The 23,147-nt window shown below is 36.3% G+C and overlaps 1 protein-coding gene across 1 annotated transcript in view; it reads left to right on the top strand.

Annotated features, from left to right (window-relative positions):
- Positions 1-23,147, top strand: part of NAALADL2 (N-acetylated alpha-linked acidic dipeptidase like 2) — a 1,092,303-nt gene that overhangs the window by 243,058 nt on the left and 826,098 nt on the right. Inside the window, exons 3-4 of the mRNA XM_007948094.2 lie at positions 5,063-5,336; positions 22,774-22,893. Of these exons, the coding sequence (XP_007946285.2) occupies positions 5,063-5,336; positions 22,774-22,893 (394 nt within the window). The remainder of the gene's footprint in view (positions 1-5,062; positions 5,337-22,773; positions 22,894-23,147) is intronic.

Raw genomic sequence — 23,147 nt, 5'->3', positions numbered from 1 at the left:
GTTCTTGAAGAAAAATAAGTGGAGGAATTTATCATTCTGCTAATTAAAGTACATTATGAAGTAATAGGAAAGCAGCATGTTATTATGGAGGTGGATCAAAAAGACTAATGATGTTAAGTGGGAGCCCAGAAAGAAGCCCACACATCTGGAAACTCATATGTGTTAAGGTTTCATTGCACATTAGTGTGGATTATTTGACAAAATGTGGTAACACGATTGCTTATTCACATGGAAAAAAGTCAAAGTGATTTCCTGCCTCACTTCACATACATTTGCACACATATCTGCTTTCCAGGTAAAGAAAAAACTAAAATGTGAAAAATTCTTCAAAACTTTTAGAACAATAGTCTCTGAATAATTTCATGACTTTATATTTGAAAATGATTATTTTAAGAACATCAAAAAAATATGCAAACCATTATATTATAATAAAATTAGTTACATGAAAGTGATGAACTTCTGTTAATTATAACTCAATAAGGTAATACAAACAGTTAAGCACTTGATTACTAGCCGAAGTTTGGCAGTTCATACTCAGAAGATAGGCCTGACATCTGCTTCCAAAAGGTCATATCCTTGAATATCCCATGTAGCAGTTCTGCATACATGATGTCACCATGAATCAAGATCAATTTGATAGCAACTAGTAACAATAGCAGGGGAGCTCTGGTAGCATAGTGGCTAAGACACTTGCCTGCTAACCAGATGGCTGGCGGTTCAAACCCACCAGCCACTCCGCGGAAGGAAGGTTGGGCAATCCTACTTCCGTAGTGATACTGCCTCGGAAACCCAAGGAGGGGTCGCTATGAGTTGGGGCCGACTCGACGGCACATAACAACAACAACAACAGTAACAATAGCAACATATTGAAAATGAAATGAGAAGTCAAAACTGGAAGAAAATATGTACCAGAAATATGATCTAAAACTATTATTCAGAATATTCTAAGAACTGCTATAAATCAGTTAGAAAAAGATAAATATCACAGTGGATGATATGGGCAAAACACTTGAACAGAACAGAAAGCATAAATAGCTAATTAATACATAAAAAAATCCTCATTAGTAATCATAGAAATGCAAACTGACACCACAGTGAGATTACCTTCACTGGATAGCAAAAATTAAAGACACTGAAAATAAACAAAAACCTCACTGCCACTGAGTTGATTGCAACTCATAGAGACCCTATAGCAACCCTACAGGACAGAGTAGAAATGCCCCCCAAAGGATTTCCAATGCTGTAAATCTTTATGGAAGCAGACTGCCTCACCTTTTTCCTATGGAGCACCTAGTGGGTTTGAACATGCTGATCTTTTGGTTAGCAGCCGGATGCTTTAACCACTGTGCCACCAGAGCTCCTGCACTGACTGTGGGCCATCTTAAATACTGTTGGAAATACAAGGGGTTTTGGAAAACTATTTGACCTATTCTGTAACCCAGTGATCGTATTTCTGAGTTAAACACATAATGAAATACGATTTCACACCTACCACATAGGCCACATGTATACAAGTACATCTCTTATGATCTGGTAATTTCTTGTTTAGAGAAACTCTTTTGCTTATCTATCAGGAAGCATGAACAAGAATGTCCAATGCAGCATTGCATATGATAATAGCTGACTGGAAGCAATTTTAAAATATTTTTCTCAGGGGAATCCATAAATAAACCTGGATGGATCTCAGAAATCTAATACTGAGTGAAAAATTATTACAAAAGAAAGTATATGTAAAGTACTAATTACATAAAGGTCAAAAACACGTAAAACTAAGGAATGAATTGCTAAGGGCACATCCATATTTATGTATTAGATTTTTAAAACAGGCAGTGGGAAGCACAGAAAGAAACTAGATTAGTGGTTACCCTGGAGGCCAGGGTGAGTGATAAAATAAAGAGCATCCAGGGCTTCAATAATATCCGAAATGTAATACTTCATAATTTGGGCTCTTCCTTTTGTTACTTTTCATATCTTACTTATATCATACATTGTTATATATTCAGATTATTTCATAATATTAAATAATGTATAGTCACAATGCATATCCTTAAATTCAAAGGGAAGGAAGAGAATATAGACATCCTTTCTCCCAGTGGTTTAGCTTAGTACAGAATAATATTTAGAAATGACCCAGTTTGGAACAAATAACTTCAGTTGAACCTGTAAAGAGTATTTGATCTTCCCATGGGAGCCATGTTGTATTGCTTATGCATCTTGAAATAGTCACTGTTTTTGTTGATTTGTTTGCACCATGAAGCACTTTGGAACTGAGACCAACAAAAAAGAATGGAAGATTAAACATCTTGTACACTCACTGATATATATATCCTCATCAATTAACTGGGTAGAGGAGCAAACTAAATCACAAGCAGTACTCAAATTTCTCTTTTTGTGTTCCTCATGATCATTTACAGCTAACTCTGTACAAATAAGGGAGCTCTGGTAGCATAGTGGCTAAGACACTTGCCTGCTAACCAGATGGCTGGCGGTTCAAACCCACCAGCCACTCCTCGGAAGGAAGGTTGGGCAATCCTACTTCCGTAGTGATACTGCCTCGGAAACCCAAGGAGGGGTCGCTATGAGTCGGGGCCGACTCGACGGCACATAACAACAACAACAACAACTGTACAAATAAACTATATATTCTGCAATCCACTTTGTATATATTTCAAAAGAATGTTATTAGTGTACCTTTCTAAATGACATTCTTATCAAATTGAGAGTTAAGTTTAAACTCAATGGGGTAATCTGCCATATCTCAAAGGGGACAATCTTAGAATTTCAGTAACAGTAACAAATGAGGGTGGGGAGTAGGTGACCGGCTAAAGTTAGAATTGAATGTTGTAGAAGGTAAAGGAGTCTTACTCAGATAAAACAATAAAAATGAAATGATAATCAGCTCTTCCATAAATGTTAAGTGGCACTGATTAAAAAAAGAAAAGGAATGGGAGTAGCCTTAAAAAAGATAGATGGGAACTGCTGGTAGTGGTGGGGGGAAGGGCCTAGGAAACTCATTCCTGACTCATAGAGACTCCTACTGGGTTTCCAAGGCTGTCAGTCTTTATAGTAGGAGACCTCCTCATGGGTCTTTTTTCAGAGCAGCTGGTGGGTTTGAACCACTGATGGTTTGGTTAGCAGCCTTAACCACAACAGTAGAGCTCCTTATGAGAACTAAAGCAGTTTACTATTTCATCTTCCCATATAGGCCAGCTTCTATCTAAACTGTCAACAGACCTACTTTCTGTTCCTAGTGATATTTTCTACACTACTGTGTGTGCTTCTAATTTCTTTTCTAGATGTGTTCTGTATTTGGGTGCTCAGGTAAACAAGGCCTGAAGAATCACAAGTTTCTATGTTTGAGAAAAATAATCATAATAGGTAAAAATAATAATATCAAAATACTTAGGTAACAGCTTGCATAATATTACAATTCTTATAAGAAGAAAAATTTTGCCCAAAAAGGAAGCTGGTGTTTGTGAGGTATACTTGATCCCTTTCATCCCAGCCTACATATGTATCTGCACAGCTTTGAAAACCCTATGAAGCACTTCTACTCTGCTCACATGGAATCACCATGAGTCAGAATCAATTCACCAATAAATCGTTAACTAGTTATTGCTGTTTTAAATAATGCATGGAAGACGCTTTATATATAATCTTGCTAAATCAATATAAAATAAGTAGGTGGTATCACTGTGGATTACAGAACAGGTATAGGAATAAATTTATAGACTACAAAAAACATGACTCAAAAAAATTCGTACTGATTTAGCAATCTGGGTTTTACCATGACATACTGACTTTATTGAATACCATTGTGCTCATAGCATCTCTTAATCTGACATTTAATTTGTACTTAAAGAGACTTCTCTGCATTTAAAATAGTAGCAACTAGTTAACCAGTTGTTGTTGAGTTGATTCTGACTCATGGAGACTCCAAGTATACAGGGTAGAACTGCTCCTCAGAGTTTTCAAAGCTGTGACTTTTCAGAAACAGATTGACAAGAATTTCTTCCATGGTTCTTTTGGATGGTTTTGAACCACAAAATGTAAGATTAGTAGTTAAGCACTTAACCATTTGTGTCATATATAATCACATTGCTTTATATAGGCTCACAGTGACTGCAATGCAGAACTGTCTCAATATGACAACTGGTTTTAGACCTGAGTTTTATTTATTTTATTTTTTAAAAAACTTTTTATTGTGATTTGGTTGAAAGTTTACAGAGCAATTTGATTTTCCATTCAGCAATTCACACACAATTTTTTTTAGTGACATTGATTGTGATCCCCACAGTGCAATGACACTCTTCCCACTTCCTCTGTGTTTCACATTTCCATTCTTCCTTCTTTTCTATCCCTTCCTGCCTTTTAAGCTTTATCCCATGGCAAATGCTGCCCTTTGGATCTCCTATAGTTGATTGTTTTAAGAAGTATATACTTCCCTGGTGTTATTGTTCACCTGATAGGCCTGTCTATGCTTTGGCTGAAAGTTGAGCCATGGGATGAGTTCAGTTCCAAGGTTGAAGTATCTCTAAGGGCCATAATCTTGGTGGTTCCACCAGTCTCTATTAGGCCGACCAGCCTGGTCTTTTATTTGTGATTCTGAGTTTTATTCCACATTTTTCTCCCACTCTATCTAGGACCTCCTATTGAGAAACTTTTCAGAATGGCAAAAATGATAGTCCGGCACTATGTAGTTCTTTTGTTCTCATGGTTGTGGAGGTAGAACTGAGTTTTAAATGGATTATGTTGATGTTGATAGGAGGATCGGAAATGAAAAATAAACTGGTGGGCATTAAGAGCTCCTTTTCTATAATCCCATAGTGCTATTTTAGTTCTTTGATTTAAATACCTAATTTATTCTTCTTTGATTTAGTCTAATTTCTACACAAGCACATCATCTCTACCAAATTGTGAGCTTCTTGTGAGAGGATCCTATCTCATTCATCTTTCAGCACCCCACAATATCTTTTAATAATTGCCCTTTTATTGAACAGTCATATCTCAAAGGAATAAAGATTTCCTTTTTGTAAAGTGTGCTTTTTAACTTTTCTTTCAGAGATTTGATACAGCTGTATAAAAGTGAAGATGACACAGAAATTGCAAAGAAGCTTAAGACCCAATGGACTTCTTTGGGCCTAGAAGATGTACAGTTTGTAAATTACTCTGTGCTGTTTAATCTACCGGGCTCTTCTCCCAGCACCCTGACTCTGAGGAGCAGTGGTCAATGCTTTAATGCTAATGGCCAGCTGTGTGGTGAAGAAGCCAGAAAAGATAGCAGCCAAGATCTGCTCTACTCATATGCAGCCTATTCTGCCAAAGGAACTCTCGAGGTAATATGACCATTTGTCTCTGTCATTTACAGTGAAATGGAATTAGAAAACAATGGCTTTCATCTAAATTGAACTAACTGGCAAGAGGCAACATAACAAAAGCAACCAGTAAATGTTCTCTGTGTGGATGCCTTGGAAAAGGAGAAGGGAAGTTTGAATTGCCTGACCCTTTCTTGTCATATTTGGAAGTGAAAACATGTTAGGAGAATTTAATTCAAAGGTGTTGAATGTGTGACTCAGTCATTCACAATTTTACTTGGTCGACATAGTGCAAGTTCATTTCATTCTACAGTTTTGAAGAGGCAAATTTTAACGCATTGATATGGATACAAGGAATAACAATGGACAGAATGTGTTTTTAGATTGTGTATGCACCGAGGAAATGAGGTGAAAAGTTGATGTCATTATTCACACATTCATATTTGAAACACTTGGGCAGGGTGGCCAGGTATGGATTATTTCTCTGCCTTTAATGGTAGGTTGTTTTCTTGGTGCAGTGTTCTTTCTTTGTTTTTACATAGTACTTTAAGGCACAGCCTCTGAAGCCACCCTCCCTAGTTTCAAATCACAGCTCCCCCGCTTATCAGCTGTTCGCATAGTGCCTAAGGCATTTGACTGCTAACCAGAAGGCTGGCCATTCAAATCCACCAGCCACTCCTTGAAAGGAAGACTGGACAACCTACTTTCATAGAGATACCACCTCAGAAACCCAAGGAAGGGTTGCTGTGGTTGGAGTCAACTTGACAGCAGTGAGTTTTTTTTTTTTTTTTTAATTTTGTTAATGAAACCAAGTTTTTAATGTTCCTGTGTAACCATACATATGAGAGTTTTCTACACATTTTTCAGTTATAAATGTTTAAATGGTTTCTTTGTTTCATATAAAACTAAGGTCTCTCACAGAACCATGGAATTTTCCAAATGCCTGTAAAAAATCATCATTTGAAACCCTCCTCACCATTAGTAAATGCTACAAAAGGGATTTTTTTCTTAATAAAGAAAAGCTATAAAAGATTTAATATATAGGAACTATTAAAACAGAAAATGGATATTAAATTACATTTTATTTTTGAAATATTTCGTCTAAATAAAAGGAGCTGTTAAAGGAATTAAAATGCAGTTGTGGATGAAACAAACACATTGTATTTCAAAACGTATTTGGAGAAATTAACCATGCAAATTAGATGAAGACACTGACAATAAATATTTTTACAATTCTATTAATTGTGCAAATCTATTATATAAGTATATAATAATTTGAAAACTTATATCAACAAAGGATATCATATGTTATTAACACTAATTTTTTCAGTCTCAAGCTATATTAGTATGATTTTCAAAGCAAAGAGATTTCTAGATGACAATAGAACACTTGCAAATATTTTATATAAAAGTTTTGGATAAGTATATTATTGATATTTATACATTTTAATTAATAGAGACTGGAGATTTTTCTATGTCTCTTCAGACCAGTCCCTAATTCAAATCAAGTTGAGTAGTTGCTGCTGATGATTCAGGCATACCTCCTATTTGATTTTGAGTACATTGTGTTTGCATGAATTTCTATCAGGCAGAACCATTAACACATTCTTAAATTATTCTAGTCTGACTGCGAGCAAAGCTCTCTACTGCTTTTGCTTTTGACAAGGTTATTTGTGGAAGAGGAGTGCCCCATGTCTTTGAAAAGCTGTCATGTCCATTCATCATTTGACTGTTTGCATAAGCTTCCAATTTTTGCTTTCTGGTTACATACAGTCTAAACAGCATTTGTGATATCTGAGTGGGAAGCCTACTTAGTGCCAGCATGATGGATAGTGTACTTTGCAACTTCTTTGTAATTCATTGTGCACTGGAAAGGTGACATTGTTTACCCCATCATAATGACAGGTGGGTCAGAAAAAGGGTTCTAAGGAGAGTTGTCCTGTCACTTGCAAAATACATATTAAATTGGATACATAAATAATTTAGCATGACTGAGGTTAGCTTCAGGGAATAAACACTGATTTGTATTTTTATAAAAAGATAAATATCAACTGTGATATCATCAGAAGGTTAAAGACATTAGTAGTGCTTGCTGACCATAGCTAGTCAGTTTTAGAAACAGAGCATGTGGCTCTTGTGTGATTGCTATGCAATTATTATTTTTTGTCCTTTATAAAACCCAGACAGATGCAGAAAAGCAAAGGGAACAATTAATATTTAATACATGTTGGTCAGATAGGGTCTATTATGTTCTTATTTTTGAGCAGGTCCTTTGTATAGATTCATATATATTTTATGAATTTTGAATGCTTTTCTTCTGTAAGTATTATCTTTTGTCCAAAGGACAAGCTAGATAATATGATTTTATTGAGAAACTTTAACCCATCCTCATGTCAGTTTGTCATACTGTGGTGGCTTGCATGTTGTTTTGATTCTGGAAGCTTTGCCACCAGTATTTCAAATACCAGCAGGGCTGCTCTTGGTGGACAGGTTTCAGCAGAGCTCCCTAACTAAGACAGACTAGGAAGAAGTATGTGGCCAGTTCCCCTTCTGAGAAAAAAAAAAAAAGTAGGCACAAAAAATCTCATGGATAGCAGGGAAACATCATCTAATATAATGCTGGAAGATGAACCTCTCAGGTTGGAAGGCATTCAAAGTATGACTGGGTGAGAGCTGCCTCCTCAACATAGAGTCGACCTTGATGATGTGGATGGAGTAAAGCTTTCATTTGTCGATATGGCATGACTCAAAATGAGAAGGAACAGCTGTAAACATCCATTAATGATTGGAACATAGAATGTAAGAAGTATGAATCTAAGAATATTGGAAGTTGTAAAAAATGAAGTAGCATGCATAATGATCAATATCCTAGACATTGGTGACCTGAAATGGACTAACTCACTACCATAAGTTGGATCCGATTCATAGCGATCCCTCCTTGGATTTCCGAGGCAGTGTCACTACAGAAGTAGATTGCCCAACCTTCCTTCCGAGGAGTGGCTGCTGGGGTTGAACCACCAGCCTTCTGGTTAGTAGTCAAATGCCTTAGGCACTACACCACCAGAGCTCCTTGAAATGAACTAGTATTGACCATTTTGAATCAGGTAATTACAAGGTTGTTATGCAGCCAATGACGAAGATGAATGGTGTTGCATTTACTGTCAAAAATAATGTTTTGAGGTCTGTCCTGATATAAATGCTGTCAGTGATCAGATAATATCCATACAAAGAAGACCAAGTAATATGAATTTTATTTAACTTCATGCACTAACCACTAACACCAAAGATCAAGAAATTGAAGACGTTTATCAACATCTGCAGTCTGAATAGACCAAACATGCAAACAAGATGTATTGATAATTACTGGTGATTGGAATGGAAAGTTGGAAACAAAGAAGAAGCATCAGTATTTGTAAAATATGGCCTTGATGTAGAAATGATGCAAGAGGTCACATGAAAGAATTTGTATGACCAATTACTTATTAATCATAATACCTTTTCTAAAAAACAGAAAAGGCAATTATACATGTGGACCTTGCCATACAGAATAAACAGGAATCACATTGACTACATCTATGGAAAGAGTGATGGAGAGCTCAGTATCATTAGTCAGAACCAGGCCAGGGGCAGACTGTTGATCAGACCATCAACTGCTCATAAGTTGAAGCTGAAGAAAATTAAAACAAGTCCATGGGAGCCAAAATGTGACCTTGAAAATATCTCAACTGAGTTTAGAAATCATCTGAAGAAGAGATTAGACATTTTGAACACTAGTGACCAAAGACCAGATGATGTGTGAGATGATATCAAGAACATCATACATGAAGAAAGCAAAAAGTTATTTAAAAGACAGGAAAGGAAGAAAAGTCCAAAGTGGATGTCAGAAGAAATCCAGAAACTTGATCTTGAATAAAGAGTAGCTAAAACAAATGGAAGAAATGACAAGATAAAATAGCTAAATAGAAGATTTCAAAGAGCAGCTCGAGAAGACAGTCAATTAGTACTATAATGAAATGTGCAAAGACCTGAAGATAGAAAATGAAAAGAGAAGGACATGCTGGGCATTTCTCAAGCTGAAAGAACTAAAGGAAAATTTAAGCCTTGAGTTGCAATATTGAAGGATTCTATGTGCAAAAATACTGAACAGTGTAAGAAGCATCAATAGAATATGGAAGGACTACACAGAGTCACTCTATCAAAAAGAATTGCTTAATGTTCAACAATTTCAGGAGGGAGCATATGATCAGGAACAAGTTATATTGAAGGTAGAACTCCAAGCTCTACTGAAGGAATTGGCAGAAAATAAGAATCCAAGAATGGATGGGATACCATTGAGATGTTTCAGCAAACAGATGCATTGTTAGAGGTGCTCACTTGTTTATGCCAAGACAATTGGAAGACAGTTAGCTGGCCAACTGACTTGAGAAGATCAATAAGGGTGCCCATTCCAAAGAAAGGTGATCTAGCAGAATGCAGGAATTATTGAAGAGTGTCATTAATATTGCACACAAGTAAAATTTTGCTGAAAATCAAAAAGGGTTTCAGCAGCATATTGACAGAAAACTTTCAGAAATTCAAGCTGGATTCAGACAATAACATGGAATGAGGGATATCATTAGTGATGTCAGATGCATCTTGGCTAAAAGCAAGGAATACCAGAAAGATCTTTACTTGTGTTCATTGACTATGCAAGGCATTTGACTGTGATTATAACAAATAATGTATAACATTGTGAAAAACAGAAATTGCAGAACACTGAATTGTGCTCATGAGGAACCTGTACATAGACTAAGAGGCAGTCATTTGAGTAGAACGAGGGGATACTGCACAGTTTAAAATCAGGAAAGGTTTGATCAGAGTATATTGTTTCACCACACTTATTCAATCTGAATGCTGAGCAAATAATCTGAGAAGCTGGATTATATGAAGAAGAATATGGTATCAGGATTGGAGGAAGACACATTAACAGCCAGCAACATGCAGATGATGCAATCTTCCTTGCTGAAAGTGAAGATGACTTGCAGCACTTACTGATGAAGATTAAAGACTATAGCATTCAATATGGATTATACCTCAACATAAAGAAAACAAAAATCCTCACAACTAGACCAACAAAATCATCTTGATAAATGAAGAAAATATTGAAGTTGTCAATAACTTTATTTTACTTGGATCCACAATCAACATCCATGGAAGCAGCAATCAAGAAATTAAATGATACATTGTATTGTGCAAATCATTAAAGTGATGAAGAACAAAGATGTCCCTTTGAAGATAAGTTGTGCCTGACCCAAGCTATGATATTTTCATTAGCTTCATATGCACATGAGAGCTGGACAGTGAATAATGAAGACCACAGCAGAATTAATGCTTTTGAATTGTGGTGATGGCAAGGAATATGAAAGGTACCATGGACTGCTAGAAGAAAAAACAAATCTGTTTTGGAAGAAGTACAGCCAAATATTCTTTAGAAGCAAGTATGGCCAGACTTCATCTCTCGTATGTTGGTCATGTTGTTAGAAGGGACAAGTACCTGGAGAAGGATATCATGCTGGGTAAAGTGGAGGGTCAGCAAAAAAGGGAAGACCCTCAACAAAGTGGATTGACACAGTAGCTGAAATGATGAGCTCTTGTATGGCAACAATTGTAAGAATGGCACAGGGTTGGGCAGTGTTTCGCTTTGTTGCATGTAGGAGCTCTGTGAGTTGGAACCAACTCAAAAGCACCTAACAACAACAACAGGTGACAGAATCTATATTTTGGTCAATGACTCATCAGCTGTGCATGAGATACATTTATCACTGTCCCATTCAACAGAGACTACAATTCAAGAGCCCTGATTAGCAACCTTCCTTATCAGTTGCATAGTTCTGGTGTTCTAGTGGTTAGTATGCTCAGCTGCTAACTAAAAGGTCATTGGTTCAAACTCACTAACTGCTCTGAGGGAGAAAGACATGGTGATCTGCTTCTATAAAAATTTACAGACTTGAAACCCTATGGGGTGGTTCTACTCTGTCCTTTAGGGTCACTATGAGTGAGAATTGACTTGATGTCTTTGGGTGTTGGTAGATTGGTCACTTTACTTCTCTTAAACCTTATCTTATAAAAGGGATGATTATGATAACTCAGATATAATAGCTGGACAATGAATAAGGAAGACTGAAGAAGAGTTGATGTTTTTGAGTTGTGGTGTTGGAGAAGAATGCTGAAAGTACCATGGACTGCTAAAAGGATTAACAGATCTTTCCTGGAAAAAGTGTAGCCAGAATGCTCCTTGGAAGTGAGAAAGGCCAGACTTCGTCTCACTTACTTTGGTCATGTTGTCAGAAGGGACCATTTCCTGGAGAAGGATATCATACTTGGTGAAGTAGAGGGTCATTGAAAAAGGGGAAGGCCCTCAACAAAATGGGTAGACACAGTGGCTGCCACGAAGGTCTCAGATATAGCAAGGGTCGTGAGGCTGGCACAGGACCAGGTAGTTTTGTTCTGCTATGCATAGGGTCACTATGAGTTGGAGATGACTCAATGGCACCTAACTATAACAACAACAACAACAGATATCTGGTTACTATTATTCTATAGACCATGTTAACTGACACTTTAAAAACATTCAATAAATGTTAGATAAATTATTATTGTTATTATTTGGTATAAGGTGACCAAACTTCCCTTTAAATTGGAAAAATTAAGAAAAACATCACAACTATTTATCCTATGGCTTGGAAGTGCAACTTTTATCACATTGTTTGCAAATAATCTTCCTGTCTTCTGTTTAACATGACAGTCTTTAGGGAGGAACATCACTTGATAAGTATGAATTAATAATAAAATATACATAATACTGGAAGTTCAAAGAAATTGGAAGTGAGATGTTTCATTCTTGAATGTGAGATGATACATCATGTCAAGTTGAGCCTGAAGAGCATTGGTTGTCGTTGTGTGTAAAATACTAAGACATAGTAGTTTAACACATGAAATCTGAACACTATATGGAATTTTGTCAGAATATCTTAAAGAGAAAAATAGAACTACTGCACAGAACCCTTGGTTAACTTATAATCAGCTGTCTATTTGCTCATAGAAAGAGAAATTTATCTTTCTCTTTTACTTTTAATATTTCCAAACTAAAGTGAACTAATCAGTGCCATGGTGGAAGGCAGAGCTATAGTACATTTGGCTCTGAATGATTCCTATTATAGATTAAAAAAAAAAAAAAAAATCAGGAAACTAGAGGAGTGGAATAAAATAGTATTATTTAAACTTTTGTTGTCTGGGTATGAAGATGAAGCTACTGTATCAATAATAGAAGTTGGAGTTTGGAGTAGTTTTCCAGTAGTCAAAATGACTTTTCATCTTATCTGTCTCCTTCCTTTGTCCTTTGTGGAATCCATCGTTTGTCAATAATGCACAATTGTGAAACTCATGGCTATGAAAACAGCTGTATAGAACCCACTAGCATCTGAATGGATTCTGACCCACAGCAACCCTATAGGCAGGGTAGCATTGCCCCATAGAGTTTCCAAAGTAATCTTTATACAGGAGTAGACTCTTATCTTTCTCCCATGGAGCAGCTGTTGGATTTGAACCACTGACCTTTTGTTTAGCAGCAGAATGTTTCAACAACTGTGCCACCAGATCTCCTGCAACTGTATATGGTGGTTATTAACTTAAAATGATATTATATGTCCTTGGGACTAATATGAACTTCTGATGCTTATTTCATGACCTCTAGTGTACTAAACAACTGAGTTAGCAAACTGCTTAACTGCTACTTTCTTCTTGGAGGATAATAACCATGGATTTAGTTTCCACATATTTAAAATGTTTTTGTCCTGTATGTCAAATATAGACAAAAACATTTACAAATAAAAAAAAGTGACCTAAGACAATATGTGGGAGCTCTGGTAGCATAGTCCCTACAGTTGACTGGTAAACAGAAGGTTGACGGTTCAAACCCACTAGTCACTCCTCAGGAGGAAGGTTGGGCAATCTACTTTCATAGCAATACTGCCTCAGGAACCCCAGGAAGGGTTGCTATGAGTCAGATCCGACTCAACAGAACATAACAGCAACAAACAACAAGACAACATATTGTCCATAAGTAGAGGGGTACCATCTTCTACCTGGAGAAGATTACAAAAGCTTGTTTCATGAAATACACATTTTAAAACAAAGATTGCTGAATTCAACCAAGTGGTTTAAAGTGCAATTGACAGTTTTACCGGTTTTGTCAGAACAAACACTACATTTCTAGTTATAAACCTTTCAGATACACCCTTTTAATTTGCTTATTTCCAAAAAGTATAAATCTCTATAATTAAATGTTATTTGAAGGAAAATTCTAGATCAGTATTTTTATTTTTATTTATGATTTTATTTAATTTGTAAAGTTAAGTGATAATGTAATTTTCTCAGCAAGCTTAAGTTATATTTTAAATTCCTTAAAATACCAATGTTTAAATATGTAGTTTACTAATCATATTTCTCATCTCACAAGTGTGGTGGTTAAGTTTGTGTGTCAACTTGGCTGGGCCTGGTTGAGTGGGAGTAGCTGCTTTAAGGATGTAATCTGCTTCCCGTATATAAGAATCAGCTTGGAAATGGTCTCCAGCTTATAGCACACTTGAACCCTGCATGTAGCCATGTGTTGTTCAGCAGCCTGCCATGCTCTGCTGACCTTGAGATTTTCAATGGAATTGAATTAATGGCCTGCTGTGTGGTTTGGTAACATCAGGACTGTGTCTTTTTACTTGTCAACCTTGGGCTTCTCAGCCTCAGCAGCCAGCAGCTGCCTGAGTGAAGAAAAGTCTCCTAGCTTCAGTGAGCCTAGAGTAGGAGGCAGAGCCAAAGCCAAGGTTGAGGGGCTTTCACCCAGCCCCTAGAACCTGGCACTTTGAACTTGGACTTAAAGCCTCCAAAGTATGAGAGAATATGCTCCAGTTTGTTCAAGCCATCCCATTTGTGGTATATTCCTGTCAAAATGGCACTAGGTAACCAGAACAACTAGGTACTGAAAGTACAATCGTTTCATAACTAGAGGGATCTGTGAAACAGTTGGTCCTTAGATTTAAGCACTGTCACAATATACTAACCTGATTGATTTTAAAAGAAACAGAATTGTCCTGTGTAACTTTTATGGATTCTAAGAAGAATTTTCTTGAATGAATTTTTAACTTCTTCAATACCCTCACCTTAAAAAATTGAGTATGATTAAAAAAAGTGACCCATGATTATTAATCTGTTATTCCTTATATTTTAATTTCATACTGAAAGATTCATTAATATATAATTTAACCAGCTGGGTCTTACTAATATAACAATAGACATTCAACATTGAGTAAGTACATACTCTACCTTTTATATGCTACCCACTGGGGACACAGGGATAAATAAGAAGGCTTTGTGCCCTGCCCACCTGCAGCTGGAAGTCCAATAGGAGAAACTGACATTTAGGTAAGCAATTCCAAAACTACATGCCTCCATACTGGTATGAACACTAGCAAGTCATTTAAATATTGTAATCTCAATGTTGTTGTTATAAAATGGTCAGAAATATCTAGCAAATATAAGATGCACTGAAAGCAATTTATACAATCTGCTTGTAAAATATATTCCACAAAGGATTTAATAAATGATTACATATTGATCTTATTTCCCCTTTATATTATGTCACAAAGGTCCTCTACAGTTTAATCTTTCTCTCTCCTACACACACACACACATACACAGTTTCCAATTTTCTAACATTTCATGTTTCCTTTGCACCTCCTTGTGCTCTTACCTCCTTCTTGCTCTCATCTGCTTCATGAACTCATCCTCTTCTTACTTTGCCAAGGCCTAGGCAGAAATAATTAACTCCTGTTTTTAGTTCATAGTTGTTTTCCGTTTTCAGCTAGCAATGTCTTAAGTAGCATCTGGCATACTAGGTATTGTCCCTTCTGATTGGTTAAGAACCAAATTTAAATGATTGGTATTAAATATTTTAAATATCTCTTCTGATTATGCCAACTCCTACCTAATTGATCTTGGCAAATATAGTCTAGAGTACATTAGGAAGATTCTGAAAGGATTATGATTGAATAGTTATGCCTGCCCAGGGAATGAGTGTTTGGTGTGTTGGTTTTTATCCTTCACTACATGTGGTCTTCAACATTACTTCTATGATAGCAAATCTTTGCATGAATTTTTTTGGAAAAAAAAAAATAAGTCTATTTGTTTTCTTTTAAAAAACTCTAACAATCTATGAATTTTCAACTCTTTATAAATACTAATATGCTATACTTATTTTAGAAAGAAAAAGGTAAGCATAGATCATTTTGATTTTATCAGTCTTGATAAGCATTAGAACTTTCATTTGAAGCAAATTCCAAAGCTAGGATTTATAAATTTGTGGTAAATGTATAAAGTGACCACTTGTTTTTAGAAGAATAGTACTTTCAATAACTGCTTGGGCTTTACCACATGGTAGCTTGAATAGGGAATTACTGTTTTAGTAGAAGCATAATTTTCAAATATTCCGTACATCCTGAATCCTTCTTAGAGAAGAACTAAGAGGATTCAAAATGATTGAATTGGTTGAAAATACCAAGCCTAAAAATTTCAAATCATTAATCATTTCATATGCATGGGTAATTTTTATTATTTTGAGGTGGAGGAGAAGCGTGGCAAAGAGTTGGTTCCCAGGGTGGAGCCGAGTCCACCCACTGGCAGATTACACCTTGGACACTTCTCAGACATCATTACCTTCATGATTGCTCCATTTGTTGTATTTAGCTGTCTATAGCTAAACAAGGAGCTCTAGTGGTGTAGTGCCTCTTGTAACCACAAGGCTGGCATTTCAAACCCACTGACCCCTCCTTGGAAGGAAGGTTGGGCAATCTACTTCCGGAGTGATACCGCCTTGGAAACCCAAGGAGGGGTCACTATGAGTCAGGCTCGACTTGATGGCAAATAACAACAACAACACATAGCTAAACAATACTGCTTATTTCTCTTAGTTTGTTGCTTCTGTTGCTTCAGATCAGCATAGACATTCCTCCCTACTCCTTTATAGATGTTGTTGTTGTTATGTACCATCGAGTCGAACCCAACTCATAGTGACCCCTCCTTGGGTTTCCGAGGCAGTATCACTACGGAAGTAGATTGCCCCATCTTCCTTCTGAGGAGTGGCTGGTGGGTTTGAACTGCCAGCCTTCTGGTTAGCAGTCAAGTGCCTTAGGCACTACGCTACCAGAGCTCCCCCTTTATAGATAGGAGTGCAATTTTTGAAGTCTTCTGTCCCTGAAGTAAACATCTAGCCCATTTAATGGTGTCTTTAGGATCTTCACTGCTGATGATGTTGGGTAGTCAGAAAAAGAGAGAGAGAGAAAATTGTATTTCCTTTCACTGTGGTGGAGTCGGTTTCGACTCATAGCAACCCCTCCTTGGGTTTCCGAGGTGATGTCTCTACAGATGTAGATTGCTCAATCTTCTTTCTGAGTGGCTGGTGGGTTTGAACTGCCAGCCTTCTGGTTAGCAGTCCAATGGTTAAGGCACTATGCCATTCCTAGGAGTCACACATTTTCAGCTTCTCATTAGAAAGAATCTAGTGCTGATTTTTTTGCCTTTACAAAATGCCTTTTCACCTCAAAAGGCGCTGGATAAGGGGTGTGCTGAGCTTCAAGTCTTTGGATTTCCTAGCTGGTAACTAAATAAACAGTTTTGCTTTGACTGTTTTATATGTCGAAATAAGACTTCTTTTGGAAATCGTGTTTCACACTTATATAAAGCATGAAAGCCATTAACAAATGGCTTTCATTAAACAAAAGTTTATAGTAATTTATTGTGATCTGAGATAGTTATTTGTCTTTAGGAGTTACTGCCTCTAGTGACAGTAATGGCAAAGTGTTCATTGTCCTTAATGAAATGAGATCCTGGGAGGTGGTTTTGAGGAAAAAAAGATCCATTTCATTCTCAAATCTCCATCACGTGACTTCGTGCTTTCACCTCACTAAGCCTCATTTTCCTCATCTATAAAATGATGCTAATATAGAATTGCTATTCTGAGAAATTGAAATATTGTATGCACAGTGTCTGGTCCATAGCAGAGGCTCATTGTTCTGCCTCTTAGCCATACTATCTGTTTAAAAAGTCAGAAGCTTAGGTAACTACAGGGAAGAAGAGGGAAGAGAATTATTACATTGTGGGGAACTATAGTCAATGTCATGAAACAAAATGTGTTTGAACTGCTGTATGGAAAACAAATTTGCTCTTTAAACTTTTACCCAAATCACAGTCAAAACTAAAAAAAAAAAAAAAAAGTCAGAAGCTTGATCTATTTAATATTGTATTTCTTCATCATGCAATTTGAACTCCATTAGCAAGGCATTAGGAACTCTGGTAGAATAGTGCCTAAAGCACTTGACTGCTAACCAGAAAGCTGGTGGTTCAAACCCACTAGTCACTCCTTGGAAGGAAGGTTAGGCAATCCTACTTCTGTAGTGATACTGCCTTGGAAACCCAAGGAGGGGTCGCTATGAGTTGGGGCCGACTCGACGGCAAACAACAACGACAACAAGAAAGGCATTGATTTAAAAAAAAAAAAAAAAAGCCTCTTTGTATAAGTTGATTTATTTAGTATAACATTTTATGGGACTTAAAAAAGCTGGCTAGTGAAAAAGGAAGACAGAAGAAGAATTGATGCGTTTGAATTATGGTATTAGCAACAAATAATAAATATGCCATGGGCTTCCAAAAGTATGAACAAATCAGTCTTGGAGGAAATATAGCCAGAATGCTCTTTGAAAGTGAGTATGTGGAGACTTCAGCTCACCATTTACTTTGGACACTTCATCAGGAAAGGTCAATCTCTAGAATAGAACATAGTATTTGAAGGTCAGCAAAGGTGAGCGAAGCCCTCAAAGACAGATTGACACAGTGACTACAGCAATGGGCTCAAACTTACTGCTGAGCATGAGTATGGCTAAGAACTAGGCAACATTTTGTACTGTTATATGCGATATCTCCATGAGTCACAGACTACTAGTCAGGAACTAACAACAACATAGCTAAGCAAAAAGACGGTGACTTTTCTGATGTGGTTTCAAAGGAAAAAGATGAAGTTGCTATGTTTTTATTATTGAAATTTTCTTTTTTTTGTTGTTTTATCACAAAAACATTAAAAGCCATGGAACCACTGATATAATGGAATTTAACTTTTAGTATTTTGCTTTTTAGTCATTGATAATTGTTGGGTTAATAATTTCTTCTCTTTATATATTTTAACATTAAAAAAAAATCTACTGCCATCGAGTTGATTCTAACTCATAGCGACCCCCATTGGGTTTCCAAGGGAGACAATAAGAAGTTGATTGCCAGTCTTGCTTCCACGGAGTGGCTGGTGGGTTTGAACCACCAACCTTCTGGTTAGCAGTCAGATACCTTAGGCAATGTGCTACCCAAGTGTAGAAAATTGTATTTAAGCAGTGTTTGGTTCTGTCATACATAGGGTCACTATGAGTTAGAACTGACTCAATGGCACCTAACAACAACATATTTCACTGAAGTTCCTCAGTGGAAGAACTGTGGTGCACACAAAACGAATAGCTCTGCCTGCAACTACATCCCTGTTCATTTGACATTTCTCAAAAGGACCAATAAATTGTAACATATTCTCTGATACTTGGCTGTAAGTTGGACACAGTGACTGCTCCAACCAGTACTGTAGATGATTTTCTAGGGTGATAGAATAAATGCAACAAAAAGAGATTCATTTTAGCCATGAAGAATGTGTAGGAAGAAATGGCTTTATAATTTACCATATCTTTGTATACTGATTTATGCCTCAGAAAAATTCTATGTGCCTTCTCACAGCTGTGATTTTCAGATTGCTTGAGGGTAAATAGGAAGAACTTTCAGAAATGACTTGGTTCACATGCATCCTTTGTATATATATACAGTAAGTAATTGTATATATAAATAATTGTCTACTCACAAGCCATTTCATGGAAGGAAGATAGGACGATCTACTTCTGTAAAAATTTACCACCTTGGAAACCCAATGGGGGTCATCATGAGTTGGAATCAATTTGACAGCAGTGAGTTTGCTTTTGGTTTGGCTAAGCCATCAGAACATTGAGACTTCAGTAATTATTGATTTTTTAATACATAACCTCAAAATCCATATGCCAAAATAAATTAAAGAAATGCTGCCTGTGAATGAGGAATATTTTTGTGACAAAAGCTGCTTAATTTTTAAAAGGCTTTTCTTCTGTTCACACATGTTATTTATAGCACATGAGTTGAATAAATCTTTAACTGAAATTACCATTGTTGACTCAAGCTATAGCTATTTTCCAAAAATGTACATATACTTTATAGCACTTTTTTTGTGTGTATTAACTGCCATATCTTATGGTATCTTCATAATCAAAATTCACTGTCTGTGACCTCTCAAATGTCTCTACATATTTTAAAAACATGTTTACTAAGATAAGTAGATTTAAGCAAATTCTATTTTCCAGTAACATAAACCCCTGTTTCAGATGTGTGTGTTTGACTGCCATACATTTTTATGTGTATATATGTGTGTGTATGTATATATATATATATATATATATATACACACACATATATACACACTCAAGTCACAGTCTTGCCCACATCCTCTCAAACCAGTAAGATTCTTTTTTTTTCTAAAACTCTATTGTTGTTATCTGCCCTCAAGTCGGACTTGACTCATAGGGACCTCTCTTTGGGTTTCCGAGGAGGTATCACTATGGAAGTAGATTGCCCAACCTTCCTTCCAAGGAGTGGCTGGTGGGTTTGAACCACCAGCTTTCTGGTTAGCAGTCAAGTGCCTTAGGCACCATGCTACCAAAGCTCCTATTAAACCCTTCTTAAAATAAAAAAAAAAAAAAAAAGTTAGTTATAATGAATTGTGTAATAAAGCAAAAATACCAACCTATCACCACTGAGTTGATTCGAACTCATAAAGACCCTGTAAGGACAGAGTAGAACTTCCCTATATAGGGTGTCCAAAGCTGTAGATCCTTTTGGAAGCAGATTACCATGTCTTTTTCTTGCTGAGTGTCTGGTGGATATGGACCACAGACTTTTTGGTTGTCATACAGGTCTTTCACCACTATGCTACCATGTTTTAAGATGATGCCACTGATTGCCAGATAAATAAGTTAGAAATTACTAATGAAAAATAGGAATTCTCTCATTTGTGCAATGTAATTATTAATATTGTATGATAATTTATTTAATCAGGACTTTAAAATCATAGATCAACAGTTATTTATATGGTAACAGTATCAACAAACTGAAATTCTGTGTTAATAAGCCACTCATCTAATCAAGTTTTAATAGGAACAAAATCGTAATCAAAAACTATTCAGACAAGTGTTTTTAACAATTAGGTTTTCTTAGAGAAGCATTTTGAAAGAAAAACTTAACTGTGAAGAGATACTATATAAGATTTAATAATTTCTTTTCAAGACAGGTGAACCAGCAGCGTGTGATTGGACACCTGGGTGATAACATGCATGTGTGGTGGGCCTTCTACCATTGAACTTTCCATATACTTGAAATTAAACTGATGACTAAATATCTTTACTAAGGGACAGGTCTTCTGAGTGCTTTAAGAGAAAAAGAAACATGTGACTCTAGGATTCAAAATAGAGAGGATTCACATATAATTGGGCAACAAAGAAATAAAACTCATCAAGAAGGTGACATTTAAAAAGGGCCTTAAAATATCAATGGAATTTTAGCAGTAGCAATTGAGTGTGATGACTAAGGAAATATTTCATGCCAGAAATGTTCCCTCTGAAAATTAGATTTACTTGTCTCTCAGTGGTATTCACATCTCCTAGAGATGGAGGTATTTTTTTCCTTCAAATGAATTCTCTAGGAGAAGCCCCTTGGATATAAAAGATTGAAATATGTTGCCTTCAACTGAGAAAGATGGGATGTTGGAGATTTGAATTCCTCATCTCCATTTCTTTTGTTATTTGGCACACTAAATTCTCTTATCCACACCTCTAGGAAAATATACTATAATCTGTAACAGCATATCTTGTATTATATTTTAATTTTATGACTGGAAAGCATGACAACTATTATCTTAGTAGTAGAAACTATAGAAAGTAAAGCTGGAATGAATCTTCATGGCTGGTAGGAATATGGATTCGATAGAACCTGTAGTTCAGTACTTTTCAAGGAAAAGGGAGGCAAAAAATATCCCAAATAATTGCTATTACATCTCCAGAAAGGCATGGGATTTTTACATTGAATTAAAGACAGCTTTAAAAAGTGAGCAGTGCTGATGTAGATAACTATGTAGCAATTGATGCAGATAACTATAGATGGTAGTGATGCTAAAACAAAGAGGGTCTTACCACCTGTCATGAGTACAGCCAATCACCACAACAGGTTGAAGTGGAAAAGCAAAAGATTTATTATCGATACCCAGGGAGACAGACAGAATCACTTCTCTAAAACGTCTGTCTCTCCAAACAAAGAGGTAAGATTATATAGGGAGATGAGAAGGGGTGGAAGATCTCTGGGACAACCAGGAATGTCTTTGTTCTTCTTTATCTCAGTTGTTCCAGACTTGATGTTTCTCTTTTCAGGGCCATTTTGCCCCATAAACCACAGTTCTTGGTTGAAACTCACCATAGGATAAAGTCATACTCAAAAAAAAAAAAAAAAGCAGCCATGAAATCCATGAAGAGTTTGGCTATTCTATTTACTAAAAAGGAAGAAAGAAGGGAAAAATAGCAAGTTAGTCATTATAATAAATGTCTGTTTTAATCATGGCTTCTAAGTTAGTTAAGTGCTGCAATTTTCATCAGGGGGCCTCTTGACCTTCCAAAGTAGTAGGAAATAGTAGTTTGGGGCCATATTCTAAAGTCCTTGAATGCCAGATCAGCACATGAGGTTGTACAGGTTGTTCCTTGTACAACCCAGGGTTATCATCCACAGGCTGATAAATGTACAACCAGAGCAGCTGTATTTTACATGATGATGGTGCCAGTAGCAGAGGTTTAAAAATTAATTTGTATATTAAAAGAGGATTTTATGTTTTCTTCAAGCCTGAAAACCATATCATTATTGTTGAACTTTAAGGAATTTAATCTTGCAGTGCCGTATACAATGATTCAAATTCCAGAAACATAGGTATAGGAAATATCTAATATGGGGATGTATTAGAGGAATAAACTGGAGCTGATAATTTATATATAATGAAGAGGGTAAAGCAAAGATGACTAAAACTTTTCCCCAAATGACAGTAAGAATTCTGGTAGCTGATAAAAATGAAAAGGTCATGATAGTTGTGATTGGTACTGGCAGAAACAAAATTCTTTGTCTTTGGAACATTTCAAATTATTCTAAGCACTTTTTTTTTTCCCCACAGAAATCTGCAAAAAGCTATAATTTCCCCTATAAGGTTATATTGTTCTGTCTTTTTCAGGCTGAAGTCATTGATGTGAGCTATGGAACTGCAGATGATTTAAAAAGGATTAAGAAAATGAAAAATGCAACAAATCAGATTGCACTCTTGAAATTAGGGAAATTGCCACTACTTTATAAGGTTGGTGAAATAGTTGTAATTTTGTGGTAGGGTTAATTGTTTGTCTTGTTTGTTGTAGTTACACTCTGTGAGTGTGGAGTGTGTGATTGTGTTGTGAGGGAGAAAAAGAAACAGATAAAGAGGCAAAAAGTATCACAGGAAGACTCACAGAAGAATGATTTCCAAAAGTAGAATATTAAATTGTTATGTTGTTGTTATGTGCCGTCGAGTCGGCCCCGACTCATAGCGACCCCTCCTTGGGTTTCCGAGGCAGT

This window comes from Orycteropus afer, unplaced genomic scaffold, assembly GCF_000298275.1.
Source record: "Orycteropus afer afer isolate SDZICR_OR568_19922 unplaced genomic scaffold, OryAfe1.0 scaffold00202, whole genome shotgun sequence".
Lineage (NCBI taxonomy): Eukaryota > Metazoa > Chordata > Mammalia > Tubulidentata > Orycteropodidae > Orycteropus > Orycteropus afer.
Note: the sequence above shows the minus strand (reverse complement) of the source record. Positions and strands in the feature narration are given on the sequence as shown.